The 10,664-nt window shown below is 39.6% G+C and overlaps 1 protein-coding gene across 3 annotated transcripts in view; it reads left to right on the forward strand.

Annotated features, from left to right (window-relative positions):
• The window catches only part of SDK1 (sidekick cell adhesion molecule 1), a 415,080-nt gene that overhangs the window by 327,496 nt on the left and 76,920 nt on the right, over window positions 1–10,664 (forward strand). For all 3 annotated transcript variants that reach the window (XM_026858830.1, XM_026858832.1, XM_026858833.1), the window contains 3 exons: window positions 1,265–1,374; window positions 3,791–3,941; window positions 5,838–6,075. In XM_026858830.1, the coding sequence (XP_026714631.1) occupies window positions 1,265–1,374; window positions 3,791–3,941; window positions 5,838–6,075 (499 nt within the window). The remainder of the gene's footprint in view (window positions 1–1,264; window positions 1,375–3,790; window positions 3,942–5,837; window positions 6,076–10,664) is intronic.

Genomic DNA, 10,664 nt, shown 5'->3' on the forward strand with positions numbered 1-10,664 from the left:
GGGGGGGGGGAGTGAACTAAACCTAATTTTCTATTTGAAGTACTTGGGGTATGCTAGATACTTTGGGCTACATTGCCTATCGAGTGCTTTGACAGTGTCTGTGGCTGTAACTAGTATACAGAACTTGTAAGGGATCTGTTTAAACAAGATTAAAGGAAATAGCTCTTTACACAGTGGGTTGTGAGCTTCTGGAATTTGTTGCCACAGCAGTCTGTGGGAGTAGATAGTGTCAGTAGGTTAAAAAAGGATTAGGCATCTTCATGGATATTGTCTGTAAATAGACACTAGAGGGAATAGCTGCCTGTGTACCCCCTAAAATCCTTCAGCCTGTCATTGTGGATACCGGGGTATGGTGAGGGAACTGGGCTACAGGTACTATGCTTTGTGGTAGGGTTGAAACACCAGAGTAAATGTGCACAGTGCTAGGGAATTATACTGGGGAGTCTTGTCTAAGATCCCCTGTTTTTCAGGATGTGTGAATCTCCAAAGTGTAGTGCAGCCATCTACCTCCTCTCCTCTGCCTCTCCACACTCCTACTGTGGCTCTTACGCACACAACCCTGCCATCAGTATGCTGCCATCTTCCAGGGTCCCGGGTCAGACTGTAGCCTTTCTATCATGCCTTGTTGACTTCCTTTTAAGTCCTGATTCATCTTCATTTTATCTCCAGAAAGCTGTATAGAAAGCGATGCTCTCAGTTCTTATCACCATTTTGTCCCTTCTAACGCTGCCATAGCTGAGGGACTGTGTTGGGCAACATGTTGTGATTAATTAATACAAAGAATTGCACATGGAGAAATCTGGTCTAAGTGCAGACCAGCAGATGAGGTTAAAACACTTTTGTTCTTTGACTTTGTTCTTGTTTCTCTGTCTTCATTTCTGTGGCATTTTGCCTCCATTGAGACTTATTTAGTATGCATCAGTTCCTGCAAGTTATTATCAAGGCTGTTTTTCATTTTGTTATATTACTACTTGATACTTTTGTATTGTGGTAGAGTGATTAACAGAGTATTGGCACTCTCATGGTGGTTTTCTGGAACAGATCTTATCAGAGGATCCCAATGAAGCCCCAACAGGTACAAGGAATCTAGGCTAACCTGGCTGTGTTGCTGCTTTGCAAATAACTAATGCCTTGTCATATAAAAATTAATTGGGTAATATGTATTTAAAAGGATTTGTCCTTCCACTGCTGTGATGACACACATTGCAAAAGAAGTTATATATCTAATTCTTTATATATTCCTTCTTCCCTTTCCTATGTGCAGGTTGGTGTACTGGGTGATGATGAAGAGTGGGTGAGTCTGCGTGAAGTGGAGAATGAACCTGATGCTCAGATGCTGGAGGTACCGAACCTTACTCCTTACACTCATTACAGGTAAGAACAGCAGGTAATTAGCTGCAGCATGAAAAAAAATTAGTAAATAGCAGCATGGAACATCTTTCTTAATCAAAAACAGCTGGCTGTGTTTTATAATCTGAACAAAAGAGAAAAGCTCGGCTGTTTTCATTGTTTATACTTAAAATTACTCGTCTGATGTTGTTAATTGTAATTCACATACAATGCAGTTTGTAACATTAAAAAGGAAATCCAAGTGCACAGTGAAATGCTTTTATGAGTAACTGATATCCTGTAACTTCCCTCATCTAAAGGGTGCACCCGTGTAACATCAGTCAGTGACAAATCAATTGTAGTTAAACTGGTGCAAACGTGTAATTACATATTTACATCAGTTTAAACATCGTTTTATTGATTTAGCTTAATTTGGTAACATCAGTTAGATGAAACCTTTGTTTATAAGAATCTACCACGTTAAGCTTAATAGATATATGCAATACTTAAACTGATTGAAGTGAATCTACGTTATGGGTGCACCCCAGTTAAATGAGATTGATTTTTAAATCAATTCAATTCAAGTGATGCGTTGCTTTAGTATAGACAAGATTTGAGAATCTGAGGTATTCAATCCTAATGAAAAATACTTTCATGAGGTAGCTTGCTAATGTAAAGGCTGGTTGCAAGGAAATAGTGGCACGTGTTAAATCAGCTTTCTAGAAACTTGTCCATTTTGTGCTGGCTGAAGGGCCTATTAGCTAGCCCATGTGCTGTTGTGAGCTAGTAGTGGGTGCAACCAAGTAAAGCTCATGTAATTTACAACTAATTCAGTGCTGGTACACTGGTTTTCTTCCCTTCAAAGCCCAGGAACGTATTGAATTTCTCACAAGCTCTCCACTAAAGTGTTTTACACCTTATCCTTAAGAGCTAAACATTTTACTAAAAGCCCTTTGAACATTTTTCAACTGGAGCGGAGATTTCTGGTGCAGTGGTTTAATAAAATTATCTTCAGGCTGAGAATATTTTGCTCTCCTCAAAAAGGTGGATCCTTAAAGGTGAAAAGGCAGAGGTGAATAGTGAAGTGCAGGTCGTACCAGAGTTCAACATTCAGTATCCATGCAAAATAGGAAAGACTTGCATACCTAGCAGGTGTATGGAGGAATGTCTTTGGGATGAAATATAAAAAAGTATATGATGAACTTGGGGTGGTCGTTGTTTTTTTTCTATTGTTAAAGTTTTTCGTTTATTTTACTGCTATGCCTCATTTCTCTCTTGTATCCACTGAATTCTGGGGAGTGATCCCAGTTATTCAGGGATTTTTCATGCTTCCAGTTCTCTGGCTTTTTTCATTGTAAAGCAGATTCTTGAATTTTGCCTAGTTTTTTCCTCTCATGCATGCACAGATACGAGCTTTTTTGGTTTTGTTTCAGTGTAGAGAAATCTCGTATAATTTTTTGAAACCTAGAAAGTTGTTGCCAAATTAATTTGTTGTCCTCTGGTCAGCTTTACTTATTGCCTACTGAGGAAATACATCATGAGAGCTAATTATCAGACCACATTTTTATCCGTCAGCTTCTTTTCTATATTTTGTGCCAATGTTTGAGAGTGAAATCAAGGACAGTATTTGTTTAATGAGTTTTCTTTAATGCATTTTCTAGGAGATCACAGCAGATAAATAAGCACTGCTATGCTGACTGGCTCACCTTTTTCCCAAGCTCAGTCATTAGGTCTGAAAATTAAGTGTTTAGTATGAACAGGTCATGTATTTCTGTGCAAGTGCTGGATACCTCTAATTGCTTGTGACGGGTGAGTGTATCTGAAATGTACAGCATGTCTTAATTATTTTGTGCTTTCTGAAAAAAAGATTTCTCTAAATCTTTTGTGACCCAATAGGGATTTCTATTGTGGAAGAGACGGTTTCAAGCAGACAGGGTATTTTTTTAAAGACGCATATCCATATTAAATAACTTAATCTTTCTTGTGCAGGAAGGCTGAAAATGCGGCACAGGGATAAATCAGTTTCTTTCAACCAGTAATTGAGGGGAAATGTTATCACTAGTATATTTTTTATATTGACAGGGAATGAGAATATCTGAAGTTTGATATTTTAATACCTTTCTGAATGTATTGTACAAGCATCGCAAGAGAAAATCACTTACTGCTAGCATAAGCTCATCAGGCTTGGTATAATTAACATAAATTTCTCACACAAATACCTAAGTTTCTAATAGACCCTAAGCTAATCTCATTTTCATTTTTTTTTTAATACCTGAGAGGATCTGAAAGCGGTTGCCATAAAGCATTCAGCAGTGAATACAAAGGGGACCTGCGTGCAACGACCTTTGTGGAACATTTAGAAAGACCTAATTTGTATTTTTCCATCTTTTTCATCTTCTGGAAAGAGAGGTACCGTTTGCTGAGCTGTTACAGCATATACTGCATCTTCTCTCTGCTCCAGGTTCCGGATGCAGCAGGTGAACGTGGTGGGCCCCAGCCCGCGCAGCCAGCCCTCCCGGGTCATCCAGACGTTGCAGGCCCCCCCAGATGTTGCCCCCGGGAGCGTCACCGTGCGCACGGCCAGCGAGACCAGCCTGTGGCTGCGATGGGTGGTGAGCTGGCCAGGAGGGATGGCGGGCGGAGGGGAGCCAGGGCTGGTGCTTGGGATGCGCCTGCTTTCCCAGGGGGTCAGGCCAGCACTCCAGAGTGCCCTTTCCTTGCATTCAGCATAAGGAATAACAACAGAATTATTTCCTTTTTCAGAATAATCAGAACTCTGAGACTTACCTTAATAACTTGCCTTATCGATCACTTGCCTACTGCCACTACTGCCACTTCATCAGGGGTATATATACCTGTGTGTAAAACCTTGGCTTTTGAGACTCTCTAGTATCACAATCCGGGTCAGCATGTGGACGTGGAATATAATATTTGAGCCAGTTTTCAGTTTCCTAGAGCTCAGTTGTTTGCTTTGTACAAAACAGTCCCCAGAAGGTGCACACCAGCCATTGGCAATCATCCTGCAGGTACTGCAGTTCAAAGGCAGCAAGGTTTGCATTTCACATTCCTGTAGGAAGATTATATTTATGTGAAAGGGTGTGGAGGTATGTGATAAAATGTAGAAAGAAAAGATTAATTGCGAAGATGCAGTGATTGATGACATTGTTGTGCCCCTTTGACTGTCTGAGTTACCTGCAGAGTCACCACGTTGGGATTTACTTGGCAATTAACCTGCTCCAGAATGGTTTTTCTTCTCCCCTGTTAGGCAGAATTTTCCACTGGGGTTACTGTGCTGTGAAGTTGATGAAGCACAGTTTTCTCTTGCCCAAATGTTAGTTTTTCCATGCATAAACTCATTATGGCTGGAAGTCAAAATCAGGCTAGAAAAAAGAGGGGTTTTCTCCCATCAGAAAGAAATAATTCCAGTTTCTCAATGGGACACTGCACTTAATTCTGAGCCTTGAAAGACCAAAACACCAAGGTGTCACCATGTATCCATCCATTGAAGAGCCATTGCAGTTCATTTGGTAGGACCGACATAACTCATCGTGGCTTTACCATGGGAGTAACATGCCCACATTGTTAAACTTTTTGCTACTATATCCAGACCTACATATCTTCCACCAAAATTAACTCAGGAATTTTTTTTAAATACTTTTAAATATTTTAAAGATTGTGTTTCCTTGCTGTGCTACCTGGAAGCCTGTTTTCCATGTGTCAAACTGTGCAGGGTTCAGAAGGAGCAACAGCCACAGCTAAAAATGACCTGATACACCTCTTTCGTGCTTAATAACATCAGCATTTGAAACTGTTTAATCTCTTTTTTTCAAGACCTTCAGGTGAATCTGTGTCCCCTTAGGAGCTGGGAATTCCTTCCTTCCTACAGAATAAGGGTCACATTTCTAGCCCTGCTTGCCTGCGGGGTACAGTCTTCTAAGCTGTGAAATGCTAATGTGTATCAAATTTTCCCAGTGATTCAGAACTGAATCTCAGCCATCCATGGTGTCATATAGATAGTTTTGTGGGGAAAAACTCTAAACTTCATGAAGTAGGCTAATTATTTCATATTTTAATCTCTGAAATTGCTTGGGGAGTTAGAATACTAGAATAAATCTCTGCTGATAAATGAGTAGGCAGAGAGTCAGTAAAGAAAGTAAAAAATGTACGATAAATGAATTTGTCACATGCTTCAGCAATTTATCATTCATTTCCATATTTAATCACAAAACTCTGAACTATATTGTATTCATATCATCTCTGTTGATACACCCACAGCAAACAGCATAGTGTTGTGAGCATATCTGTTTAGTTCAAAGTTAAGGTGAAAATTTCAAGCAGCACAGAAATTTAGAGATTGTGACGCATAAATAAAAGAGAAAATCAATCTCTTAGTATTTTTTGCCTCCCTATGGCCTTATATGAGTTCAGACAGCCTTGGCATATAGTTTGGAAAGCCCTGGCAGCGTGTTCTGTGTAGGAATATTGTGCTTTTCTTTGTTGTTTGCCAGCCCCTCCCCGACACCCAGTATAATGGCAATCCAGAGTCAGTGGGGTACAGAATAAAGTTCTGGCGTGTGGATCTGCCGTCTGCCACCCTGATGAAGGTTGTTAATGACCGATTGGAAAGAGAGTACACGATTGAAGATCTGGAGGAGTGGACAGAGTATGAACTGCAGATCCAGGCTTTCAATGCCATTGGGGCAGGACCATGGAGTGAAGTAGTGAGAGGTCGTACGCGGGAGTCTGGTAAGTCAGACACCATGTCTGCTGCGAAGGACACAGCAGTTTCTGTCCTTTTGTTCAGTTTTGGTTTTGGATTTTGCTTGTTGATCCATTAAATTTAAAATGAAAGAGAAAAAAAACCACCAGAATCTCTAGATGCACTGAAGGCAAAAAGACATATAGACATCTGGTTTATTTATTATTTTTATTTATTATTTGGGTTATTTTATTCCTATGCTACTTTCATGCATAAACCTGCATGTTGTTATTTAAAGCAAACAAAACAACCTCTTCCCATTCCTGCCCTCATTTGACCTCAGTGTGGACAGCACAATAAGCTTGGATACAGCCTTCTCTGGCTGCGCAGATCTCTCGTGCTTCCTTTCACTCCCCAGTACCCCACTGCCCCCTCTTTCTCCCCCTTTCCCTGTCTGCTTCTAGGCTCAGGCAGATTTTCTCACAGCTGTGGTTAGCTGAAATTTAATTTCAAGCACCAAATATTTCTAATAGGGCACAAATTATTTTAGCGAGGTGATTGCCCGTATAGAAATAAAATAATTATCCGAGGTTTTGATGACATGTTTTCAAAACTGCCTTCTAAAATTGTGTGTACAAGTCTATATAGACATAACCTGCATATAGACATAACCTGCTTACAGACCTAGAGCACAAATACTGTGTTGTCTGGCTGAACGTAGACTTCAAATGTCAGAATCAAACTCTCAGTCTCAGGAAACAGTAAATTATTGTTAGCTTAGTAGCAACAGTTAAAACAGATCATGAAAGCCTGCTCCTTAGCTGTTCACTTCCACCAAACCTATTTCCAAAACTACCCTACATACACATGATAAATTAAAACTTATATTGCAAGTGAATAGCAAAATGGAGGACATAGATGGTTTAAAAGTTTAATAATAGCTCTTTGTGACCTCTATTTATGCAAGATTCAACACCGATATTTTTTCTTATGACTTTTTCTTATTTTTCTTGATTAAAAATGTTTTGGAATTTAATCCTACGCATACCCTACACTTAGAGGCACACGTACGCATGTCTCTGCTTTCTGTACCACACAGTGTGACTTGGTGGGAAGCACGAGCACGCTGTATATGGCAGGATTTGGTCTGCTGGTTCAGTTAACTGTCCTTTGAACTAATCGAGGAGAAGGCTAAACAATGTCATCCCCCTCCATTAAAGTGTTGCTTTTTGGGAAGCAGTAATTGGAAAGCTCTTGCCAGAGGTACTTTAAACAAGGCGTGCTTGTGCTGGAGTTTGAGATAGCATGACCCAGACAAAATAGTTTTGAAGTGTTCTGTATCATAATAAAAAGATAGCGCATTCTCTGCTTTCTCCTTTCTGCTGCTCTTCAAACACTTCCTTTGAAATGTAGTAAATACTAAGATTAAGTGATTTCATAAAACCTTAGGATTTTAGTGCTCTTGCTCAGCATTTAAAGATCAGAGGTTACATGTGTATTTGGCATTTTCTCTTGCAGTATTAAAAGAAGGTTAACTTGAAACTGATTATAGTAGGCACACAGAAACTGGGATCAAAATAACACAAAGCTGTGATCTAGGCCATAAGCCTCATTTGTTTTTTTCCATGTGTTTTCTTTGATACTAACATCTGATTTCTTGAATAGAGCAAGTCAGGGCTTAGACTTTTGGCTGTAACTTCTTAGATTTAGAATATACAAGAAGCTCTGGCATAGTGGCAAGCTGCATGAGAGAACTTCAGGGAATCTGCAGTTAACCTGTATGCACAAAAGAAGTAAAATGCAAATAAAAAATGTCTAAAGCTAGAGAAAAATGTCAAATCACTTTTAGGTCCGTCTTCTGAACTATAAGAGAAATTCTATTTATTGCTTATGTTTTCAAGGTACTTTAAAAGCAGGTGTCCTAAATATTTATTTTTCCATTTTGTAGACACGGAGTCTTAAGGAAGTTGGTTTAGCCCCTTGCTTCAGACTGTAAATGTCCCTCACAGCTGGCCAGAGGTGCCTCGGCCAGGATCACATGGTGGTTCATTGGCAGAACTTCTGGTTCTGTCTTTTACATCGTCCAAGGAGTCTAAGAAGCTAGAACCTGGGCACTGAATCAGCTCGTGGCATCTAATGACAGTGCAGCAGCCACTGGAGTCCAAAATCTTTATTGAAGATAAAGCTGTACTTGAGCCCTTCTGTTTATTCTAGGATGTGTGGTCATATCACTAGTAGCTAAGCACATGCTAACAATGAAGGAGCATGCCGTTACAGGGATGTCCTCTGGTTTCTGAAGCTCTTGAATATAAAACATATTGAAGCCAAAGAAATTATGAGAAAATAAATAATGCTGTAGGTTTTGGTCACCCAGACTTTAAAAAAAGTTGGGAAACCCTAAAATGAAACTCTAGGATAGGGTTGCAAGCAGCTGAGGATGAAGGGGGATGAATTAGGATTTTTAAACAGGACCGGTTTTATCAATCCAAAATGGTTTTATAACATTAGAAATTAAATAAGTCATTAAATTTTACAGCGTTAAATAACTGCAAAGTAACAAGCTCAGTTTCCACTCAATAAATTGACAATGATAGTAGGTACAATATAGACAAAGCAAGAAAATGCAAAGACCTCTATGTAATTAGAACAAGCTTGACTGTGCTGCTTCCTTTTAGATACAAGCCATCTTATTTTCAAACAGTTAATCTCAAATACACCTAGCCCTGTGCCTTAATATTTTTTTGGCTCCTAATTTTCAGCTACATGAATGCATATACTTGTCTTACAAAATCAGCTTCTATGCAAGCACGGTCACATATCTATGGCAAGGATCAATCTCCTGATGTTTCAGAGGCTGACCTTCATGAAGCAGTTACTGTGGTGTGATAAAGCATCACTTGATAATTCAGAAGTGATCCAGTGTCACTCTGGGGATTTGTCAGTTCATACAAGCTGAGAATTTGGTCTGTGGTATACAACGCTATAGGCAAAATGGTTGTGTGCTGCAGCTATGCTACTTCTGTCAGAAACCTTGCTCTAAATTTGCACTTAATTGATGTCAGATGTACAATATGCCACTCTAAGTTTTACTTTCAAAAAACAGTGATGGATGCTTACCTAAAAGGAGCTGCAAAAGCAGAGGGAACCACTGCATCTCACTATCTAGCTTTCTTAGAAAGGCAGAATACAGGCTAGCTTATTAAAAGCTTCTTTTGGCCCAGTTAAAGACATAAAACAGTAACATTTGCTATATATCAAATATGGCTATGTCAGATGTAGAAAGAGGATGCATGATCTTAGATACCAACATGGATAACCTTAAAATCTTGAGTTCTTGAAATCCCAGTGCAAAGTGCCAGTAACTCTATAATTTCCTACATTTGATGTTCTGAAGTACATCATGCAGCTGGCAGTTTGCTGGATTAGCTCATCATTTAGTTTCAGTATTTCCGGTTCATTTCGTTAAAGCTCTGACATTTTTTTGGACACTGTTGCTTGGCTTCTGCACTGTTCTTGCAGGTTACTAATGAGAACGCGGCTTTGGAGCTTATAACAAAGTCTTCAGTGCAACATTTAAGGAAACCAGCATTAGATAAAGGAGCTTGCAGAGGAATGAGGGGTCTATATGCCTCACTCAAGCCACTAATTAGTCTTAGCAAACTATAATTTCTTAGAATCACGGTATCCTGGGAGAGGAGAGGGTTTGGATAAATGAAGGTTACATTTCAATTCATTCTTAAAGGTTCAATCAAAGTCTCTTACTTGAAAAAAGACTGGCAACAATAAGATCCATAATATCATTTGCAGGTCCTGAATTCATACACCCATATTAGAATAAAATTCTCAAGACTAATATTCGAACTGGAGAGATAAAGCGCACTCAATGAACACAAGTATTTTTGCCATTTAGGCATTGGACTCGGATTCCTTTCCAGCAAGAGGGGATGTTTAGCTGCTCTGGCTGTCACTGGGAATAAAGAGGAGTCTGGGCTAATAAATCTTCAGATAGACCATTCTCTCCTTTGTTAGCTTTTGAGTCCCCCTGCCAGCAGCGTGATCGTACACACACCTCAAAGCAATCACACGCTCAGGGTCAACCCGGGCACAGCCCCCACCTTTTGTGAATTTGGGGAATCTCATGGCTGCTGATCAAAGAGGAAAATAAATATTTGTAAAATAAAGAAACTTTTTCTCTCCTGAAAGGCTTCAAACCAGATAAAATAAAAATAAATGTGGCTGGAAAGGACTTCTTTCCTCTATGAATCCTGGTTTCCTGCGACCCACCTCCACCCTTTCTCTCTCCAGAAGTGATTCATGTGGGAGTAGCTCTTTGTGAAGATCTACAGATAAAGTTATGGCAGCTATCCAAAGACATTCATGGCTCCTGGCAATCTATTTTCCTTTATATATAATTATATCCTTGTGGGGGATAAATCTCGGAGAAGATTTTTTTTTTTAAAAAAAGGCACTTCAGTGTTGGAGGGGAAAAAAATTGGATTTTAGTCTGCTGCAGTGTTGTGAGGTGGTGCTCTGTTTCTTATGTCCCAAATAATTGGTAACAGGGAAATTGTTTCAGAAATTACTATCTCTGTAGTTAACCTTGAGTGCACGGGGGGGGCTCCTCCTGAGAATGTCT

This window comes from Athene cunicularia, assembly GCF_003259725.1.
Source record: "Athene cunicularia isolate RWA chromosome 14 unlocalized genomic scaffold, athCun1 chr14_part1, whole genome shotgun sequence".
NCBI classification, from domain to species: Eukaryota; Metazoa; Chordata; class Aves; order Strigiformes; family Strigidae; genus Athene; species Athene cunicularia.